Source organism: Somniosus microcephalus, chromosome 6, assembly GCF_052327205.1.
Source record: "Somniosus microcephalus isolate GS21.2 chromosome 6, FLI_Smic_1.0, whole genome shotgun sequence".
In the NCBI taxonomy this organism is placed as follows: Eukaryota; Metazoa; Chordata; class Chondrichthyes; order Squaliformes; family Somniosidae; genus Somniosus; species Somniosus microcephalus.
Genome location: NC_140992.1, coordinates 67,492,511 through 67,516,499, shown reverse-complemented (window position 1 = coordinate 67,516,499; position 23,989 = coordinate 67,492,511). Strand labels below are relative to the sequence as shown.

Here is a 23,989-nt window from a genome sequence, read left to right as displayed (position 1 = left end):
GGTGGTGTCCTCACGTGTGATGATGGTATCTGTGTTGATGATCTGGCATGTCTTGCAGAGGTTGCTGTGGCAGGGTTGTGTGGTGTCGTGGTCGCTGTTCTCCTGAAAGCTGGGTAATTTGCTGTGAACGATGGTCTGTTTGAGGGCGAGTAGTGGAGGCGTGGGGATGGCCTTAGCGAGGTGTTCGTCGTCATCGATGACATGTTGAAGGCTGCGAAGAACATGGCGTAGTTTCTCTGCTCCGGGGAAGTACTGGACAACGAAGGGTACTCTGTTGGTTGTGTCCCGTGTTTGTCTTCTGAGGAGGTCTATGCGATTTTTTGCTGTGGCCCGTCGGAACTGTCGATCGACGAGTCGAGCGTCATATCCCGTTCTTACGAGGGCGTCTTTCAGCTTCTGTAGGTGTCCATCGCGTTCCTCCTCGTCTGAGCAGATCCTGTGTATTCGCAGGGCTTGTCCATAGGGGATGGCTTCTTTAACGTGGTTAGGGTGGAAGCTGGAGAAGTGGAGCATCCTGAGGTTGTCCGTGGGCTTGCGGTAGAGTGAAGTGCTGAGGTGTCCGTCTTTGATGGAGATTCGTGTGTCCAAGAATGAAACCGATTCTGAGGAGTAGTCCATGGTGAGTTTGATGGTGGGATGGAACTTGTTGATGTTATCGTGTAGTCTTTTCAGTGATTCTTTGCCGTGGGTCCATAGGAAGAAAATGTCGTCGATGTATCTGGTGTATAGCGTTGGTTGGAGGTCCTGTGCAGCGAAGAAGTCTTGCTCGAACTTGTGCATGAAGATGTTGGTGTATTGGGGTGCGAATTTGGTCCCCATGGCTGTTCCGTGTGTTTGGGTAAAGAACTGGTTGTCGAAGGTGAAGACATTGTGGTCAAGGATGAAGCGGATGAGTTGTAAGATGTCAGCAGCGAACCCAATGAGACAACCAATGATCCGGAACAGCAGACAGAGGGATCCGCAGTGCAGCAACCGAAGAAGAGGAGTCAAATTGGACCCCTCCGGAGGGTCGCTGCCCTAAGCTTGACATGTATGCTCAAGCTGTCAGGAGATGCATCAACGCCAGATTCATCAGCCGCACTCACAAGACAGTCCAGAATGTCACCCGAGCACAACGCAATGCCATCCACGCTCTCAAGACCAACCGCAACATCGTCATCAATTCAGCGGGAGGTTAGAGGTGGTGCTAACCGGTAGTGCCCTGTGGCGCTGCACCGCTGGCGATGACATCATTGGTTTGCGCAGCGCCCCGCTGATTTCCCGGCCACGATCTTCGGGAACGCCCCCTGATTTACCGCCGGACGCTATGTCCAACGGGGTCAGGGGGGCGTACCTGCGGCCAGGGAGGCGCAATTTAAAGGCGAGGTGCGGGGCGACCATTTTTATTGCTGGCCGCCTGCCAGCACCTGCCTGTGCTTCCGTCCCAGACCTCCTGAAACATCCACCCCCCCCACCCCCGCAGAGTGCTGGCTGCGCTCCAAGAGCCCGGCAGTTCTCTTGAGTGCCGGGCTCTTTGGCCTGCATTCCCGATCCCCGGGGGCCCAGCTGGGCCCCAGGTCGCGCTGCACAAGGCCCCTCCCCTTTAAGGAGGGGCGGAAGGCCTGCAATACCGCGGTGCGACGTACCGCAGCATGTGGCGCTGCGGCACATAACGCCGCAATATTGACTCACAGTGCCCCAAGAGGGATGCGGGGTGCTTCCAGTAGCGCCCCGCTTCCCTCTTGGGGCGCAACCACTCAATTTCTGCCCCGGCGAAGCTAATTGGGGCGCTACTCAATTTTTAGCCCTAAGTATCCAAGTTTGCTGACGATACAAAGGTAGTTGGGAAAGTAAGCTCTGAGGAGGACACAAAGAGGCTGCAAAGGGATATATACTGGTTAAGTGATTGGGCAAGAAGGTGGCAGATAGAGTATAATGTGGGGAAGTGTGAAATTATCCACTTTGGTAGAAAGAATGGAACAGCAGAATATTTTTTAGAAGGCGAGAGACTAGTAAATGTTAGTATTCAGAGGGATTTGGGGATCCTTATGCATGTATCACAGAAAGTTAACATGTAGGTACAGCAAGCAATTAGGAAGCCAAATGGTATGTTAGCCTTTATTGCAAGGAGGTTGGAGGACAATAGTAAGGAAGTCTTGCTGCAATTCAATTCACTCCACGTGATATAAAGAAACAGCTGCGCGCACTGGACACAGCAAAGGCTATGGGCCCCGACAACATCCCGGCTGTCGTGCTGAAGACTTGTGCTCCAGAACTAGCTGCGCCTCTCACCAAGCTGTTCCAGTACAGCTACAACACTGGCATCTATCCGACAATGTGGAAAACTGCCCAGGTATGTCCTGTCCACAAAAAGGTCAAATCCAACCCGGCCAATTACCACCTCATCAGTCTACTCTCAATCATCAGCAAAGTAATGGAAGGTGCCATTGACAGTTCTATCAAGCGGCACTTACTCACCAAGAACCTACTCACTGATGCCCAGTTTGGGTTCCGCCAAATCCACTCGGCTCCCGACCTCATTACAGCCTTGGTCCAAACATGGATAAAGGAGCTGAATTCCAGAGGTGAGGTGATGTGACTGCCCTTGACATCAAGGCAGCATTTGTCCGAGTGTGGCATCAAGGAGCCCTAGTCAAACTGAAGTCCATGGGAATCAGGGAGAAAATGCTCCACTGGCTGGAGTCATACCTAACTCAAAGGAAGATGGTTGTGGTGATTGAAGGTCAATCATCACAGCCCCAGGACATCGCTGCAGGAGTTCCTCAGGGCAGTGTCCTAGGCCCAAGCATCTTCAGCTGCTTCATCAATGATCTTCCCTCCAAATTAAGGTCAGAAATGGGGATGTTTGCTGATGACTGCACAATGTTCCGCGCCATTCACAACTCCTCAGATAATGAAGCAGTCCATGCCCGCATGCAACAAGACCTGGACGACGTTCAGGCTTGGGCTGATAAGTGGCAGGTAACATTCGTGCCACAGAAGTGTCAGGCAACAACTATCTCCAACAAGCGAGAGTCTAACCACCTCCCCTTGACATTCAACGGCATTACCATTGCCAAATCCCCCACCATCAACATCCTGGGGGTCACCATTGACCACAAACTTAACTGGACCAGCCACATAAATACTGTGGCTACAAGAGCAGGTCAGAGGCTAGGTATTCTGCGGCAAGTGTCTCACCTCCTGACTCCCCAAAGCCTTTTCACCATCTACGAGGCACAAGTAAGGAGTGTGATGGAATACTCTCCACTTGCCTGGATGAGTGCAACTGCAACAACACTCTAGAAGCTCGACACCATCCAGGACAAAGCAGCCCGTTTGATTGGCACCCCATCCACCACCTTAAACATTCACTCCCTCCACCACCGGCGTACCGTGGCTGCAGTGTGTACCATCTACAAGATGCACTGCAGTAACTCGCCAAGGCTTCTTCGGCAGCACCTACCAAACCCGCGACCTCTTCCACCTAGAAGGACAAGGGCAGCAGGCGCATGGGAACACCACCACGTTCCCCTCCAAGTCACACACCATCCTGACTTAGAGAAGTATATCGCCGTTCCTTCATCGTCGCTGGGTCAAAATCCTGGCACTCCCTACCTAACAGCACTGTAGGAGTACCTTCCCCACACGGACTGCAATGGTTCAAGGTGGCGGCACACCACCACGTTCTCAAGGGCAACTGGGGATGGGCAATAAATGCTGGCCTTGCCAGCGACAACCACATCCCATAAGCGAATTAAAAAAATTATGTAGGGCTTTGACAAGACCACAGCTGGAGTACTGTGTACAGTTTTGGTCTCCTTACCTAAGGAAGGATATGCATGCCTTGGAGGCGGTGCAATGTAGGTTCACTAGATTGATTCCTGGAATGAGAGGGCTGTCCTATGAGGAGAGATAAGCAGAATGGGCCTATACTCTCTGGAGTTTAGAAGAATGAGAGGTCTCATTGTAATGCATAAAATTCTTAGAGGGCTTAACTGGGTAGATGCCGAGAGGCTGTTTCCCCTGGCTGGAGATTCTAGAACTAGGGGTCATAGTGTCAGGATAAGGGGTTAGCCATTTGAGACTGAGATAAGGGGAAATTTCTTCACTCAAAGTGTTGTGAATCTTTGGAATTCTCTACCCCAGAAAGCTGTGGATGCTCAGTGGTTGAGTATATTAAAGACTGAAATCAATAGATTTTTGGGCACTAAGAAAATCAAGGGATATAGGGATAGGGTGGGTAAGTGGCCTGCTCCTGCTCCTATTTCTTATGTTCTTATGAACAACAACTGTTGCTGCTGACCGCAAAATCCGGGCCATTATATCAATTTCCAATGTTTTTGAGACTTAAAGACTGATATAGAAACATGCATAGTACATTTACGCCATACATATATAGATGTGCATGGAATTACTAGTTGGATTGTAAAATTCATCAATTCGTCTTAATACTACTTTATTATACAGTTGTACCTACTTATGTCGAAATCAGTTATATTGATATCCTGCTTATAATCGACAAAAAAGTGAAGTCCCAGCCCATTCTCTGCACATTAATACCAAAAAGTTACCATGTATATTAACATCGACATAAACTCTTGCACATTTAATTCGACAATTTTTTAAATATACCTAACAGTATTAAAGGCCTTCTTTTATTACCATTTATTTCAACAGGCACACATCTACAAGCACAAACCTGAAAAGAACAAGTGTTGCTATGAAACAACCTACCCTTAAATTACTATTTAAAAATAAATAAATTAAGGAACATAGATGTAAATAAATGGTACAGAAATTTTACTTACAAAAATAATTTTTATTATTATAAATGTATATATATGTCCAAAATTGTCGAATTAAATGTGCAAGAGTTTATGTTTACTTTAATATACATGGTAACTTTTTGGTATTAATGTGCAGAGAATGGGCTAGGATTTCACTTTTTTGTCGATTATAAGCCGGATATCAACATGACTGAATTCAACATAAGTAGGTACAAGTGTGTTGACAAAATTAGAATGGTCCTCAAAACGTCGATATAAATGGGTTGGACTGTACTTTAATTTAGAGAGACTTTCGATTATCTTCTAATTTCCATTCTTTAAAGGGTGGGGTGAGGGATCCCCCTCCATTATGACTTCAAGTTTCCATTGTAGTACATGTCCTGATTTTCTCTTATTCAACTTTTTTTTCAAATTACATAAAAGTACAACGTAAACAAGATGACTCTAAACTTAAAATAAGGCTTTCTTCACTTTTAGACATTTCTATCTGCTTTGGAATAAAATATCTACTTTTACTTCCAAGTATAATACACTTGCTTTACTAACAACCACTGATGAAGAGAATGACTTGTGTGCTTACAGCAAACCCCACATTAATAAAGCAAATGAGTCACTTCCAGGAACCCAGACAATACAGATTCCTTCTCTTGGTTCCAATAGAAAGTAACATGGTGTGGATTAATAGAAAGTAACATGTTGTAGATTAATTCATAGTGGCTAATTCTATCAAACAATTCTTGAAATCCTTGTTCTTTCATTTGTCAGACCTGGATCCCACAGGCGGGAGTCACATGCACTTCAGGCCGCCACTACTATGCTGAGACAGAAGTGAGACCAATAAATCTTTAACTTCAAGGAGTTTCACTTGTGCTTTCACGTCAATGTACATATCAGTGTCAAGAACAGAAAATACTGGAAACACTCAGCAGGTCAGGCAAAATCTATGGAGAGACCAGACAGGTTAATGCTTTTGGTGCGAACCCTTCTGCAAAACTCAAGTCTATCACAGTATTCGACAGGAAGGGTGGAGCTGACAACATAAAGCTGTGACTCTGTGAATAAAGGATCCACATCGGAAATATTAGCAGGCAAGCGTAGAATTGATTAATTGACCCATATAGTAAGTTTAATGCGGTTGCTGTGAATTATATTTCTTTTGTCTTTATTATATTAGAAACCTTATATTTAGTACTATCTCTTGAGGTTAGTGAGGAAACAAGATAGTTATCGAAACAATTTTCAAGAAATATTTGGAATGATTTTGTTGGGATCTATCTAATTTCTGTTATTGGCAGCTGTTTGCAGACTGCCGATTCTTTATTTGTAGTTTTTATACCTTCTTGCTACTTGTTAACTGATACTTATTGGGCTGGATTTTATCAATGGAGACGCATTGGGGGCGGGACTGCTGCTTGTCGAGTTTCAGTCCCGCCCGCAATGACATCCGGCCAACCCACACTATTTTCCCTTGATTGACCTTGATTGACAGGCCGATTAAGGGAAAGCCGGTGACAGAGGACGTCAGCGTATAACGTGTCAAAAAATTTTGACAGATGAATTGTCATCGTTTGACAGCTTTGAGAAGCTGTCAAACACTGACAATCTCTGTTCAAAGGTAAGCCCTTGGACTAAAGGCTTACCAAACCTCTCTCCTTAGCAGAAATCAGATGGCTCCTGCATCGGAGAATGTAGTAGCCATTCTGTCATCTCTGCCATTGAGATGAGGCAACTTCGGATCCCCAAGGGTTGAAGCCTGCAGAAAGAAACAAAGTTAAGTAAATTTTTTCTAACACTTTGCACTCACCTCTCATACTTACCTGTCCACACTTGCACCCATCACTCACCTCCACAGCGCACGTTTCGATCCCTCTCACCCCCGCAGACCCACTGCTCGCCTTGCTGACCCTGGCGAGGTTCGCAGCCATCGGGAAGCCCGCACTTGTGTGGGTAAAATGGGGATAAGCCTCTTAATTGCCTGTTAATTACCTGTTAACAGGCAGTTAAGTGGCTCTAATCCCCATCCCGCCTCGAGGAGACGGGTCCCTGCGCGAGTTGGGGACCCCCTTCCCGGGAAGATGGCACGGAGGCGGGCTGGGAGCGGGGTTGGTACCCGCTCCCAGTTTTTGCCATTTTCCTGGCAGTCCCGCCTCCATATCCGCCTCCCCAGGGCTGGCAAAATTCCCCACATTGTATTTGTTCAGTTGCGATTCATTAATTTATCGAAATGGTATTTGAGCCGACCAGTTGCACGTGTGATGTACACTTTTCATTTATTTTTTTCCCCAACCACTCATGCCTCACAGCTGTTATTTGTAAATGTTTTGCCTAGTGACATCTAGGTATTGTAGTTTCACAGGAAGAGGGTACAAATTGCAACTGTCAAGATGCATCGCTTTCACACCCATAAAAATTTACCACAGAACATAAAACCCCATGATACTTTTCTACCTGATTGTCATATACTGGCTTTTATTCCCTTGAGTATTGGGGGGTGATCTAAACAAGGTGTTTAAAATGATAAAAGCATTCAATAGGGTATATAGAGAGAAACTATTTCCTCTGGTGGGGGTCTCCAAAACAGGGGGGCATAATCCTAAAATTAGAGCCGGGCCATTCAGGAGTGAAATCAGGAAGCAGTTCCTCACTCAGAGGGGCGTAGAAATCTGGAACTCTCTCCCCTAAAAGGCTGTGGATGCTGAGTCAATTGAAGCTTTCAAGACTGAGATTGATAGATTTTTGTTAGGTAAGGGTTTCAAGGGATATGAAGCAAAGGCGGGTAAATGGGACTGAGGTATAGATTAGCCATGATCTAATAAAATGGCGGAAGAGGCTCGAGGGCTGAATGGTCGACCCTGTTCCTATAACATGGGTTTTCCTGGTGCAATCTGCATATTCTAATTCCACAACATACTTAAACATTTTCCATGATGTATCTCTCTCACATATACAGAGAATTTGTCAATAGCAGCTGAAAATTCCAGTACTCAGGCCCAGATGAAATTTCCAATTTAAGTCCCACGCTCCAGACAGAAAGGCAAGTCTATGTGAGAAAAGTTCTTGCAGGCATTTCTAACATAAAATAACCAATTTTATGTGTAAGTTTAATAATTTTGTTTTTAGAAACATAGAAGATAGCAGCAGGAGTAGGCCATTCGGCCCCTCGAGCCTGCTCCGCCATTCAACAAGATCATGGCTGATCATCCAAATTCAGTACCCGGTCCCTGCTTTCTCCCCATACCCCTTGATCCCTTTAGCCTTAAGAAATATATCCAACTCCTTCTTGAATATATTTAATGAATTGGCCTCTACTGCCTTCTGTGGTAGAGAATTCGACAGGTTCACCACTCTCTGGGTGAAGAAATTCCTCCTAATTTCTGTCCTAAATGGCCTACCCCTTATCCTTAGACTGTGACCCCTGGTTCTGGATTCCCCGACCATCGGGAACATCCTTCCTGCATCTAGTCTGTCCAGTCCTGTCAGAATTTTATAAGTTTCAATGACATCCCCTCTCATTCTTCTAAACTCCAGCAAGTACAAGCCCAATCGTCCCAATCTCTCCTCATACGTCATTCCTGCCATCCCAGGAATCAGCCTGGTGAATCTTCGCTGAACTCCTTCCATGGCAAGAACATCCTTCCTCAGATAAGGCGACCAAAACTGCACACAATACTCAAGGTGTGTCACCAAGGCCCTGTACAACTGCAGCAAGACATCCTTGTTCCTGTACTCAAACCCTCTCGCTACGAAGGCCAACATACCATTTGCCTTCTTAACCACCTGCTGCACCTGCATGCTTACCTTCAGCGACTGGTGCACAAGGACACCCAGGTCTCGTTGCACTTCCCCTTCTCCCAATCTATTGCCATTCAGGTAATATCTGCCTTTCTGTTTTTGCCACCAAAGTGGATAACCTCACATTTATCCACGTTATATTGCATCTGCCATGCTTCTGCCCAATCACCCAACCTGTCCAAATCATACTGGAGTTTCTCGACATCCTCCTCACAGCACACACGCCCACCCAGCTTTGTGTCGTCTGCAAATTTGGAGATATTACATCTAGGTCCCTTGTCTAGATCATTAATATATATTGTGAATAGTTGGGGTCCAAGGACCGATCCCTGCGGTACCCCACTAGTCACTGCCTGCCACTCGGCAAAAGACCCGTTTATTCCAACTCTTTGCTTTCTGTCTGCCAACCAGTTCTCTATCCAAGTCAATACCTTGCCCCCAATCCCATGAGCCTTAACTTTACATGCTAATCTTTTATGCAGGACCTTATCGAAAGCCTTCTGAAAGTCCAAATACACCACATCCACTGGTTCTCCCTTATCTATTTTACAAGTTACATCCTCAAAAAATTCCAGATTAGTCAAGCACGATTTACCTTTTGTAAATCCATGTTGACTTTGTCCGATCCTGTCACTGTTTTCCAAGTGCTCTGCTATTACATCTTTTATAATGGACTCTAGCACTTTCCCCACTACCGATGTCAGGCTTACCGGTCTGTAATTCCCCGTTTTCTCTCTACCACCTTTTCTGAATAGTGGGGTAACATTAGCTACCCTTCAATCCATGGGTACTGTTCCAGGTTCCAACGAATGTTGGAAGATGATCAGCAATGCATCTACTATTTCTAGGGCCACTTCCTTAAGTACCCTAGGATGTAGATTATCAGGCCCTGGGGATTTATCGGCCTTCAATCCCATCAATTGCCCTAACACCATTTCCCTACAGTTACTGATTTCTTTCAGTTTCTCCCTTTTATCAGACCATATGGGGTTGATTTTCCTGGAGCCGTCAGGCGGGGTTTCAGGTGTGTGGGGGGGGGGGGGGGGGAAATCCTGAAATCGGGGGTCCCGCCACCATCCCGCCCAAAACCCACCTCCACGTAAGTTTCAGGGGAGGCGGGTACCCGCCCCGCACTGGGACCCACCCGCCGACCCGAGGCAGGAAGGGATTAGTGCCAATTAACTGCCTGTTAACAGGTAGTTAACAGGCAGTTTTTAGCCTAATCCCTATTTTGAGGGGTGTCATGTGGGTTTCCAGACGACTCCAAATCATGCCAGGTTAGAGTCGTCGGGCCGTCAGGTTGAAGGACTTGGAGGGGTCGCGATGTCGGTGTTCAGGTGAGTGATGGGTGCATGAGTGCAAAGGTAAGTGTGTTTGGTGTGTCTAAAGTGTGTAAAGAAGTTTAAATTACCTGTACTTACCTTAACAGCCTTTCTTCCTCTAGGTTTCGGGAGTCCATCACTCAGCCGGCACTGAAAGCAAAATGGCTGCGAGCTGTCAAAAGTGACAGCCTTCAGCTTTCATTGCCGGTGAGACTTCTAACTGAGTCTGTGTAGAAGGACTCAGGTTAGAGGTCAGACTGTCAGCTTCAAACAGCTGTGAAACACTGATATTTCATCTGTCAAGACCTCTTGACAGATGAAATTTCAGTCTGTGATGTCACCTGTTGCCGGGTGGCCCTTAATTGGCCTATAGAGCCCGCTGGGCGGGCTCAACAAGGTCAATCAAGGGAAAATCACGTGGATTGGCCGGACGTCGATGTAGGCGGGACTAAAACCCGAAAGTTGTAGTCCCGCCTCCTTCCCGACAGCTTTATGAAAATCTATCCCCTAGTCTCTGAGTCAACTACTTCATTCTCCATCTTAATGAAGAACTCTATCATATTATGATCGCTCCGACCCAAGGGGCCTCGTACAACAAGGTTGCTAATTAATCCTTTCTCGTTACATAATACCCAGTTTAAGATGGCCTGATCTCTGGTTGGTTCTTCGACATATTGGTCCAGGAAACCATCCCGTAAACACTCCAGGAATTCCTCCTCCACAGTATTGTTACTAATTTGGTTAGCCCAATCTATATGTAGATTAAAGTCACCCATGATGACTGCTGTGCCCTTATTGCATGCTTCTCTAATTTCCCTTTAATGCCATCCCCAACCTCCGCATTACTGTTTGGAGGTCTATATACCACTCCCACTAACGTTTTCTGCCCCTTGGTATTTCTCAATTCTACCCATACAGATTCCACATCATCAGAGCTAATATCCTTCCTTACAATTCTGTTAATCCCCTCTTTAACCAGCAATGCTACCCCACCTCCCTTTCCTTTTTGCCTATCTTTCCTGAATATTGAATACCCCTGGATGTTGGGTTCCCAGCCTTGGCCACCCTGGAGCCATGTTTCCGTAATCCCAATCAAATCATATTCGTTTACCTCTATTTGCGCAGCTAATTCATCCACCTTATTACGAATGCTCCTCGCATTAAGACACAAAGCCTTCAGGCTTGCTTTTTTAACGCTCTTAGACCTATTAGAATTATTATTTACTGTGGCCATGTTTGATTTAAACCATAGATTTCTCTGACTGCCACTTTTGTTTTTCTCCTTCCTATCTTTTGTTTTTATCCTTATTTACCTTTCCTCTGTCCCCCTGCTCAGGTTCCCAACCCCCTGCCATTTTAGTTTAAACCCTCCCCCAGAGCACTAGCAAACACTCCCCCTAGGACATCGGTCCCGGCCCTGCTCAGGTGCAAACCGTCCGGTTTGAACTGGTCCCACCTCCCCCAGAACCGGTTCCAATGTCCCATGAATTTGAATCCCTCCCCCTCGCACCATTCCTCTAGCCACGTATTCATCTGAAATATCCTTCTATTTCTACTCTGACTAGCACGTGGCACTGGTAGCAATCCTGAGATTACTACCTTTGAGGTCTTATTTTATAATTTACCTCCTAACTCCCTATATTCAGCTTTTAGGACCTCATCCCGTTTTTTACCTATATCGTTGGTACTTATATGCACCACGACAACTGGCTGTTCACCCTCCCCTTCCAAAATGTTCTGCAGCCGCTCTGAGACATCCTTGACCCTTCCACCAGGGAGGCAACACACCATCCTGAAGTCTCATTTGAGGCTGCAGAAATGCCTATCTATTCCCCTTACAATAGAATCTCCTATTACTATAGCTCTACCCCTCTTTTTCCTCCCGTCCTGTGCAGCAGAGCCACTCCTGATGCCAGGAAGTTGGCTGCTGCTGCCTTCCTCTGATAAGCCATCCCCCCCAACAGTTCTCAAAGTGGTGTATCTGTTTGAGAGGGGGATGTCCACAGGGGACCCCTGCACTAGCTGCCTGCGCCTAGTACTCTGTCTGTTGGTCACCCCTTCCCTTTCTGCCTGTCCAACCTTTGCCTGCGGTGTGACCAACTGCTCAAACGTGATATGCACGACGTCCTCAGCATTGCGAATGGTCCAGTATGTATCCAATCGCAGCTCCAGCGCCGCAATGCGGTCTGCCAGTACCTGCAGCTGGACACACTTCCTGCACACATGGTTGTCAGGGACACAGGAAGTGTCTCTGAGTTCCCACATAGCGCAGGAGGAGCATACCCTGGGGCCGGGCTCTCCTGTCATGACTTACCCTTTAATTAATTCAAATTAAATTAAATCAAATCAATCCCACCAATTACACTACAGTTAAATGGTATATTCAAGGACCCTGGTTTACCAACAGTCCCCGCTACACCACAGAGAGCTTAAAAAGTATAAACCACAGAGTTAAAGTTTAAAAAGAGAGAAATACTCACCAACCAATCACTTACCTGCTTTCTGGTGACATCACACTTCGATTACTTTTTACTTCTCTCCCTCCCTCTGAGCTCGGAGATTGGAGATTAGTATGCCTACCTGAGCCTCGTTGCTGCCTTAAATAACCACCGTCGCTCAGCCGCCTCGTTTCCCACAGGTCCGCTCTCGCCGCTCTGAGGCCTACCCGAGCCTCGACGCTGCCTTAAATAACCGCCGTCGCTCAGCCGCCTCATTTCCCGCAGGTCCGCTCTGAGGCCTACCTGAGCCTCGCTGCTGCCTTAAATAACCGCCGTCGCTCAGCCGCCTCGTTTCCCGCAGGTCCGCTCTGAGGCCTACCTGAGCCTCGCTGCTGCCTTAAATAACCGCCGTCGCTCAGCCGCCTCGTTTCCCGCAGGTCCGCTCTCGCCGCTCTGAGGCCTACCTGAGCCTTGCCGCTGCCTTAAATAACCGCCGCCACTCAGCCGCCTCGTTTCCCGCAGGTCCGCTCTCGCCACTCTGAGGTCTGCCTGAGCCTTGCTGCTGCCTTAAATAACCAATTTTGCAGAATTGTGTCATTTTCTTACGGCCGTGTACAAATAGGCCTCGGAAAATCCGGGTCATTACGTTCTGTGATTGTTTTGTCGTACTTGCTTGTTAGTGAAGAGCAGCTTTGATTGCTCAGTTTTCTGCTAACTTTATTGGTACTTGTTGATTCAATCACATTTAGTCAATCAGATAGTTGATTGAAAACTTAACAGATAAGTGATCATTTCGACCAATCGTGTTTTTTTGCTCAAAGGATTGACGCTTTGGAGGTGTCACATGATGGTTGCACACTGGAGGCAAGACCTTTAATTAGTAGATTTATTTTCCAGAAATGCCCTTTTTTTAAAAAAAACAATCCCTCTTCCCAGTTTGGCTTTCCCTTGCATTTTTTTTTGCACCAGTGTATTTCTTCTTTTCCAATTCTGTTTGTTTTCACTTGTCTTTTTTCACACTCTAGGAAGGTTGACTGCGTTCAGTTGCAATGCTTAGCTACATTACAAGAAACGTTTTAATCATGTTTGGAGGGACTAGAGTGACCAATATAAAGATTTATCTGTGGAGCACACATGGCAGATGGGAATATTTTAAGCAGATCTGTCACAGATGGAAACAAACTGGACCTGTACATAAGAGGATAGATTGGATGTTTCAAGAGAACATAGGAACTTACTATCAGGATCTGCTCATTATATGTGAAGGATAAAACCAGACGTAATCAAATCAACTGAAAAAGTTTCATGAGAGACATATCCAAAGCACCTATGAAATATAAGAAGCTGAAATAGTTAAGCACAATGGTATAAGTTAAAATTAGACATTAAGATGTCCTTGACAGAGTCAACACATTTTGAACATTTACTCAGACGTCGATGTCCAGTGACTTGCATAATGACTGGGATAGGCAAGGGGGAGAAGTACAGATGTAAGAAAGCTTAAGAAAAATTCTGCAGAATATAGCATTGAAAGGGAAAAATGGAAATGTAACCCTTCTTATACACTGCTGCCTTTCACACAGGCACAAATCAAGCTCTAAATCTGTCAGCATCTGTTGCATATGGGACGAGGGCAAGAATGAACTGCAGATATCTAGCACAAACTCCTTAAATACATGAAAAACAAATGTTATAAAGCATTAAATAGATTCAGCTTAGAAACAATATGGTTCTTCATAATCAACATATATACAAAGCCAATTACAAATATTGAACCGATATGAAAGCTTAAAAATGAAACAAATGTTCCTATCTTCAAGCAAAGTACATCCTTTTTATCATCAGAGTAAACTTACTCATTTTTGTGATTTTTTAAAACGTTCTTACAAATTTGAGAAAGCATTTGGTGACACAATCTGTTTAAATGCACTGCTTCGAGCTACATTGTACCATGTTGAATGACAGCATAATTACAGCATCCACACAAATTGGCTTCCTCATCATGTATTTTTCTTTGGAATTTTGCTTCTATAAGACTTGATTAGACAGAAATCATTGGGTTTTAATAATCATATCACTTTTCAAACTCAAATGTTTTTTATGAAGTTCTATAGTAAAGCGGTAAGGTATAATTATAGATATTTAGAAACCATTGATTTTACACAAACCGACCAAAAGTGAAGCCAAGCACAGTCATTTCTGTAGTTAATCTAAATGTCATGTGATGTGATCTACATGAGAATGCATTCAATGGTTTCCTGGAGCAAGCTTGACTGCTTTAGGCAGTCAGGGAGGAATTTCCTTGAATTTTTCCAGAGTCTGGCCACAGGTTCATTTTTTTGTTTTTTGTTGCCTTCCTCCAAAAGTATTACTGGTGGCTAGAAAGGGTGGTGCATAATGTTGAACCATCTAATGGAAAGGGTGAGCATGGATGGGCTTGTTGGTCTTTTCTCGCCTTTCTTTTTGTATATTCATAAGGGGTGGGCATCTTATCACAAAATTCACATTTTACTTGCAAAACTTAACATTTGACTCTGTAATGATCTCCTGCAGCTCATGAAGGAAGTAGTTCTGACATGAGATCAAGAGACCCATAAAAAAGTGGTTTTCCAATGTCATCAGATTATTGAGTTGGGTGAGTTATACTGTGGAGTGCTATCGACTGAGTATGACCCATGCATCAGGAGTCAATAGCACCACAGTAATATAAAGCGTACTCTTCTTTATTTTTGAGACAAAATCCTGGAAACAAATATAATTAATGTGAAGGTTCATCAAATCTACTACAGGTAGACTACCCTTTATCCGGACTTCCGAAAACCGAAACCCTCTAAAAACCGAAGGTTTTTTCGTTCAGCGTAAGTCGTGCGTACGAACGAAAAAACCTTCGGTTTTTAGAGGGTTCCGGTTTCGGAAGTTCGGATAAAGGGTAAGTCGTGCGCACGACCCCCCCCCCCCGGCCCCGACAACCGCCGACCCCCCCCGCGGACCCCGCCGGCCCCGACAACCGCCGACCCCCCCGCGGACCCCGCCGGCCCCGACAACCGCCGACCCCCCCCGCGGACCCCGCCGGCCCCGACAACCGCCGACCCCCCCGGCCCCGACAACCGCCGACCCCCCCGCGGACCCCGCCGGCCCCGACCCCCGCCGACCCCGACTGACTTACGCTGAGCGTCAGCGTAAGTCGTGCGCACGACCCCCCGCGGACCCCCGCCGACCCCCCCGCGGACCCCCGCCGACCCACCTTCCGAAATCCGAAATTCTCCTTTATCCGAAACTCGGCTGGTCCCGAGGTTTTCGGATAAAGGATAGTCTACCTGTACTTTCAAAGGTTTAGAAACAGCACCATTTAAAAAGTGATGTCTACCAAAGTTATCACCAATTGACAATCAATAAAATCACATTTTTTATCCAACAATCATGGAGCATGGAAAAGGCCAGTTTTATGCATCATATGCTGTTCAGGTCAGAATTTGAGTCTAATAGGGTCTGGGTGTCAGAGGGAGCGTGAAAACACAAGAATGATCTAAAACAGGGAGAAATGAAAAGAGAGCAAAGCAACAAAAAAAACAAGAAAGAAGGTAGAAAAAGCCAGTGAGAGAGTGAAAAGAAAGAAGCAGTAATAAAAAGAGAATTGTCAGAGACAGGAAAGAAAAAGCAGCAAGCCAAAGAGAACAAGCAGACACAAAGGCCTTGATTTTGTAAATGGATGCGACTTGGGTTCCAGTTCCACCCCAACTGCATCCGGCCCAAGGACGTGATTTTACGTCGATTGACCTTGTTAAGCCCGCCTTGCAGGCTTGCCGACCAATTAAGAGAGAGCTGGCAGATGACATCATTTGATGACGCATCATCTGCCAGTTTTCTTAAAGGGACCACGCACAATTTGTTTTGACAGCTTATTTCTCAGTGTTTGACAGTATTGAGCTGCTGCAAACACTGACAATGACTGTTCAAAGGTAAGCTCTTGCATCCAGGCTCTCCAGTGACTCCCTCCTTAGGCTAGAACAGATGATAGCTGCAGGTGAGGTTACAGAAGCGATCTGTCACTGGTCAGAGAGGTTCTCCCAATGAGGTGGGACTAGACATCCAATTCAAAACTTGTTACCGACAGAAAAGTGTAAATGCATTAAAAATGATTTTCCCAACATTTTCTCACCTCTGAAACTCACCAGTGCACCATTGGATCCTTCACACCACTTCTGCAGCTGTCATCAATGCAGAAACATTACAGCAGACTCACAGCATGCCACACTTACCTGGCGTGGTGTCCGGAGGTCGGGAAACCTGAGGCAGAAGCGGCAAAATTGAAAAGGAGCCTGTTAACAACTATCAAGTACCTGTTAACAGGCAGGTAAGTGGTTTTAATCCTCTTCCCGCCGTTAGGTGTTGCGTCCATGTGCAAATTGGGGACCCGACACTTGGGAAGATTGTTTGGAGGCGGGTTAACAGCGGGTTTCCTACCCGCTGTCAATCTTTGTGATTTTGACAGCGGTCCCGCTTCCAAACCCACACTCTGAGCGGCGGCAAAATTCCGGCCAAATAGTCTTCGGCTTTATTGGGTTTTTATTCTTCTCAAGGTAAAGGAAATCGTGCTAGGGAATGGTGACTTAAGTCCGATTGCGGTAATTACAGAGGAGATTCCCTGCTGTCTGCCACAGGGAAAGTCATCGCAAAAATCCTCCTCAATCGCCTTCTCCCAGTGGCCAAAGAGCTCCTCCCAGAGTCGCAATGCGGATTCCGCCCACTAAGGGGCACAATAGACACGATCTTCACCGCACATCAATTACAAGAGAAATACAGGGAACAGCACCAACCACTGTACATGGCCTTCTTTGATCTCACAAAGGCCTTCGACACTGTCAACTGTGAGGGATTACGGAGTGTCCTCCTCAAATTCGGCTGCCCTCAAAAGTTTGTCACCATCCTCCGCCTGCTTCACGATGACATGCAAGCCGTGATCCTGACCAACGGTTCTACCACAGACCTAATTCACGTATGGACCAGGGTCAAGCAAGGCTGTGTCATCGCACCAACGCTCTTCTCGATCTTCCTTGCTGCAATGCTCCATCTCACCCTCAGTAAGCTCCCCGCTGGAGTGGAGCTAACTTACAGAACAAACGGGAAACTGTTCAACCTCCGTCGCCTCCAGTCCAGATCCAAGGTTGTCCCATCCTTTGTCATCGAATTACAGTAAGCAGACGACGCTTACGTCTGCGCTCACTCGGCGGTCGAACTCCAAGCCATCATCAACCCCTTCACCGACGTGTACGAGAGCATGGGCCTTACACTAAACATCCGTAATACAAAGGTCCTCTACCAACCTGCCCCCGCCACACAGTACTGCCCCCCGATGATTAAAATCCACGACAAGGCCTTGGACAACGTGGACCACTTTCCGTACCTCGGGAGCCTACAAGGGCAGACGTCGATGACGAAGTCCAACACCATCTTCAGTGTGCCAGTGCAGCCTTCGGTCGCCTGAGGAAGAGAGTGTTTGAAGACCAGGACCTCAAACCCGGCACTAAGCTCATGGTCTACAGAGTAGCAGTGATCCCCGCCCCGCTGTATGCCTCAGAGACATTGACCATGTACAGCAGGCACCTCAAAGCACTGGAGAGGTACCATCAACGCTGCCTCCGCAAGATCCTGCAAATCCATTGGCAGGATAGGCGCACCAACGTCAGTGTTCTCGCTCAGGTCAACATCCCCAGCATCGAAGCTTTGACCACGCTCGATCAGCTCCGATGGACGGGTCATATCGTCTGCATGCCCGATACGAGACTCCCAAAACAAGCGTTCTACTTGGAGCTACGGCACGGCAAGAGAGTCCTAGGTGGGCAGAGGAAACGCTTCAAGGATACCCACAAAGCCTCCTTGAAAAAGTGTAACATCCCCACTGACACCTGAGAATCCCTGGCCCAAGACCGCACAAAGTGGAGGAGAAGCATCCGAGAAGGCGCCGAACACCTCGAGTCTCTTCGCTGGGAGCAAGCAGAAGCCAAGCGCAAACAGCGGAAGGAGCGCACATCATCATAAGCACCCCACCCACCCGCCCCTTCAGCCACTATCTGCATTGGACTCATCAGTCACCTGAGAACTCATTTTTAATGCAAGTCATCCTCAGCTCCGAGGGACTGCCTAAGGAATGGTGCCTTTTCCTAATGCCAGGAAAGAACACTCACAAGTGAAGTATGTAAAGTTCCCTCTGCTCTGCTCAATAATCTAGCTTATCCAAACTGAGAAGAGCAATTAATATTGTACAAATATGATGTTTTTCCATTTCCCACACCAATCATATTGTAGCCTAGTTGAGTAACACTGTTAATTTGGTGTCAAATTTATTCCAAATTATGGGGTTGCAACTGCCAAATCTCATTTCCTGTTGGACTCTTAAAAGTAAAGAGAGAGTTTCATCCATCAGGTCAAGAAGTGAAATTGCTCGTTTTATTAGGAGACATTTGACTGCAGATGGCAATCTGCCAGTGGGTATAGATGAACTGATTCAATTTTCACCAGAAGTGGCATTGCTCCAATTGCAGTGATATCTTGTTTTAATAGAAAATTTAGATTTAGTTAGAGAAGAAGCTATTGCAAATCCATGAATACTCTAATTCAACACTCTTGATCCTTGGAAGCTTTCAATGCCATTACGCACACATATAAAATAATTTCTTCATGGGCTTACTTTCAGATCAACTTCAAAGGCACACAGAGACAGGTGCAATTATGTGTCAGCAACAGCTCATGAGCATGGAGGATGTGTAGAGTTTAGATCAAGGGAAGGATAAGTAATGAAATGAAGGAAGCGGAGAGCAGCCTTGGAGCAAGTTGGAGATATGATTTGGTTACAGTGAACTGTGCTGCAGAATATTAAGTGTAAGGAAGATTAATAGGCTATAGAAAAAGTAAAACAGAAAGAATAAGGGCAGTAAACAGGTAGATGCCACTAAAAAGTAAGGGATAACAGATATCTAGCAAAAGGTAAGAGACGTCTGAGGCCATAGGCAACACAACAAGAGAGGTCAAAAGACACAGAGACCACAGGCCAACACAAGATATAGAGACTAATATTTGAGAGAGCAGACTGAGATCAACCAAGTAAAAAAAGCTGGAGAGAGTGACAAGAGAATGAGACTGAGATTTTTTTCTTGGATTTACCAAATCTGCTTCAAAAGCCTTCAATATAAGGTAGTGCATAATATTTTGCAAATGTTCCAAAAATCCCTTTGAATTAAGATCTCTTTCGCATTATGAGTGGATTAAATTCAATTATACTGTACTTATTTTTGATGAGCACTTATACAGAACTGAGGTAAAACTTTGTTTTCTACCTGTTCCTCAGACTTCCAACATGAACTCTTCAACAGTCAGCAACCAACTGGCAATCAGACCATTTACTTGATGCTGTGGGCATGTTCCAAAGCAGTTTCACTTCCTGTGGTGAGATAGCCACCTTCCTCTAGGCACTGCTCCACAGCAACATGGCTGGGACTGGGAACACAGCAGTACATGTGAACTCACATCTTACCACTCCATGGCACTGAGAGTTGGGATAATACATTTAATAAAGCAATTCAGTTATACATGCTAGACTAACTATTTAAGCTTGGTATGCTTTAAAAAAGGAAACATGACTATTACTTCTTTATCCAATCTGCCAAAAGTGATTTTTCACAAGATAAACATTTTAGTTGGCTAGCATGTTGTAGAAGATAATATCAGCTCTGCAAGTGGAAGTAGAAACTATTTGTTCAGACTAATCAAGATGAAATTAACAGAATAGTGGCGCATAGATGTGTGGCTGCTGGAAATTATAGGGTGTGTGCACCGGGCAAGATAAATAGAGGAAGTCACGTATTGATGGGCAGCCTTTAACAGACAGGTTAAAGCCTTTTCATTGAGACTCCAAGACAAATCACTTCTATTTATTGTACAGCTTTTGACTGGAAGCCAGGGTTGTCTGAATTACATGAGAAAGTAACATTTAGGGTATCAACCAGCCTTATTCAATAGCCAGGCTCATAAAATAGATTTTAGTGAAGACATAATTACATAGTAAACAGTACACAGAAAATAACCAAGTTTGATTTATTTTTCTAAGAAGAGTAAAATCCTACTAATTGACTTCTTATGGTGTTTTTACCATATCTCTGTCTCCTTTAGAAATGTTTTGGCCTTTGTGGTTTTGTAATTGTAATGCTGTGCATCCTTTCATCAAATAGTGCGCCTATTTTTAAACCCAGCCTCAACTAACATTCAAATTTGGCAAACCTGACAGTGAGGTTTGCCAATTTGTATTCGGGCTACTAGATAGTGTGCTTGGTACAAGAGTACCATCTCAGGGTAGGAAGAAGCGAGGCTAGCCTTATCCTGTAGCAAAGCACCTTCTGTCACCCAACTAAACAGCAGTATTGATGACAGTCATGGAGAAGAGTACAGATCAGCCCATACACCTCCTGGCTAAAGGACAACAAACAGCACTTTTGGTAAAAGGGGGAAAACTAAAAACAATATAAATCTAATGTGTGGGATGTTAGACTAAAACAACATTTTGTTCTTACTAAAAGTGTATTCAAAATATGGTGCAGTACATTTCACACTAACCTTTCTTTCTTCTGTTGATTGTCACTTTTCAGCTGTTCCATACGTTGGTTCATTGAACAAAGCTCTTCTTGCAGTTTTTTTTCACGTGCAACACTTTCACGGTAAAATTCCATTTCTGCTTCCATTGCTTTTACTTTTTCTTCCATTAATTTGAATTCACGATGTATTAGATAACTAACTCCACAATATTTACAAACTGTTTCATCCTCGGGCATCTAAAAACAAGCAAAGAACAGTGGGACACAGAAACTACAATTAATCAGAAAATGTATCATAACTAAATTATTATGTAGTATATATAAGTGGTAATGTTTATCTGCAGTGAGTTTGTCAATGTGTTTCCCACATCAGTGTATATTACAGCATTATCATATAAACTCTACACATGACTTTTCCTAATAAAATATTGGTGCATCTGTTAATAAACAAGCTGCTGTAATGGCTACATTATAAGTAGACACTTTAATGCACTACAATTGAAATTGGCCTGGAATTTGCTGCAATAGCAATATTGGCGACGAACACCATAAGTTACATTATTGTGCTCCCCAATGCTCCGGTGGCGAATCTACAACACAATTTGCTGGAAAATTAATTAGAATATGCCACATTGAGCATAGCGGCGGATTGGGAGTGGCAGGACCAATGGATAGTTAAGCATCCATTTTACTTGTAGATTTTTACAGGAATTTCAACCTAATTAATTTGTCTATTTATTTATATCTGGCAGCAAATTAGAGAGAGATATAAATAGGAATAAATTTTTAATTATCTAAGCTAGCAAAACAACACTGACAAAATGTGAGATGTATATTTATAGTGAATATTTAGAGTGAAATTATAGTTTCCTTTCGGTTTCATAATTAACAACTGAATAAAAGGTTGAAGCTTAGGCAGCAGAATTCTTTCTTCTCTCTCTCTCTCTTTCTTTCTTGTGCTAAAATCAATCTGATGCCACTTAGTCCTGGCTTGATGCCTCGATTCATGTATTTTGTGAATCTTGGACGGGAAAATTTGTTTCCGTTCCTATAATGTGTAGTCCTATTATAGAAAGGAATTTTAAAAAATTAAATAGCAACAGATATTTATATTAGAAAGCCCTCCACCACCATTCTTTAACAGCTTAAGTGGCAGTGGTGATCGCAGTGGCATTACTTCAGCAACCTCACGATCGTCATTGACTTTAAAGGGAAATTACCTGTTCGACTATTTTTTGAGCAGGAAATGAAGGAGTGGCGCAAAAGTTCCAGGAAATTATGGTATGGCATAAATAGCGGTGTGAGTCACTTACACCATAATCTCCTCAGGCTTTTGCGCCATATAACATAGATCCACCATTAAAATGGCACGGGTCTCCAGCAAATTCCGGGCCAATGCTTTTTCTAGTGCATTTTCAGACCTTCAAAGAACCCACTTTGGGGCTATAACATAGTTGTAAAACTGGACATGAGCATACCTTTTGCTGTACAGTGAAAATAGATTCACATTAAAAGGTCCACTACATGAGATTGCACTGCTTAATAACTTGGAGAACCTAGGGCTGGATTTTGTCAATGGGGGCACGTTGGGGGCGGGACTGCTGGTTTTCGGGTTCTAGTCCCACCCCCAGCGATGTCCGGCCAACCCACGCTATTTTCCCTTGATTGACCTTGTTAAGCCCACCCTGCGGGCTTACTGGCCAATTAAGGGAAAGCCGGCGACAGAGGACGTCAGCGTATGATGTTTCACCTGCCGAAAATTTTTTGACAGATGAATTGTCAGTGTTTGACAGCTTTGAGAAGCTGTCAAACACTGACCATCTCTGTTCTAAGGTGAGCCCTTGCACAGAAGGCTCACCAAAACCTCTTTCCTCAGCAGAAATCAGATGGCTGCTGCATCTGAGAATGCAGCAGCCATTCTGTCATCTCTGCCATTGAGATGAGGCACCTCCGGATCCCCAAGGGTTGAAGCCTGCAGGAAGAAGCAAAAGGTAAGGAAACTTTTTCCAACACTTTACACTCACCTCTCATACTTAACTCTCCACACTTTCACCCACCACTCGCCTCTACAGTGGACCTTTCGATCCCTCTCACCCCCGCAGGCCCACTGCTCGCCTTGCTGAGCTGGCGAGGTCCGCAGCCGTCGGGAAGCCCACACTTGCAGTGGTAAAATGGGGATAAGCCACAAAACTGTCTGTTAACTACCTGTTACAGGCAGTTAATTGGCTCTAATCCCCTTCCCACCTTAAGGAAACATGTCCCTGCGTGAGTCGGGGACCCGCCTCCCGGGAAGATGACATGGAGGAGAGTTGGGAGCGGGTTCGGTACCCGCTTCCAGTTTCTGCCATTTTCCCGGCAGTCCCGCCTCCATACCCGCCTCCCCAGGGCTGGGAAAATTCCCCCCCTGTTCTTTGCGATGGTGGTATGAGCTCACTGGCCTCGAAGTTTAAGGCTTAGAAATTGGATATAGCCATGAAACAGGCAGTGTTAAGGCCTAACAATTTTAAGCTGCGCCACCTCAAAATGGTCTAGGTAGCAGACAAAATTCATTCTCACTCCTCATGAACATTATAGTCTTGATTTCAGCACAAATACTGCTGCTCATTGGTTTAACATTCAATAGGTGGACCAATATCAGGGCCTGTCTAATTCACAGTCATGAGTGGCATAGGCTTTATTCAGTACTTAATACATTGATGCTACAGCACCTCGTTGTCAAGCCAGTTCCAACTGCGGGCTTGCCGGCCAATTAAGGAAAAGCCGGTGTCAGGTGACGTTTGTTGATGACGCTTCATCTGCCGGTTTTCTTATAGGCATATGCACCACATTTGTTTAACAGATGATTTGACAGTGTTTGACAGCATTGAGGTGCTGTCAAACACTGACAATCACTGTCCAAAGATGAGCCCTTGCACCCAGGCTCGCCAATTACTCTCGCCTTAGGATAAAACAGATGGCAGCTGCAGCTGAAATTGCAGAAGCCATCTGTCACTTCTCCCAATGAGATGGGGCTACACAAACACTTCACAGTTTGTCACCTGCAAAAACATCTAACTGTAGGAACTGGGGTTCCTAGCCGAAGA

General features: G+C 45.2%; 1 protein-coding gene across 2 annotated transcripts in view; it reads right to left on the bottom strand.

The window, feature by feature from the left end:
* lekr1 (Leucine-, glutamate- and lysine-rich protein 1) overlaps positions 1-23,989 on the bottom strand; it is a 310,901-nt gene that overhangs the window by 183,813 nt on the left and 103,099 nt on the right. For both annotated transcript variants that reach the window (XM_085990355.1, XM_085990356.1), the window contains exon 3: positions 20,929-21,143. In XM_085990355.1, the coding sequence (XP_085846481.1) occupies positions 20,929-21,143 (215 nt within the window). The remainder of the gene's footprint in view (positions 1-20,928; positions 21,144-23,989) is intronic.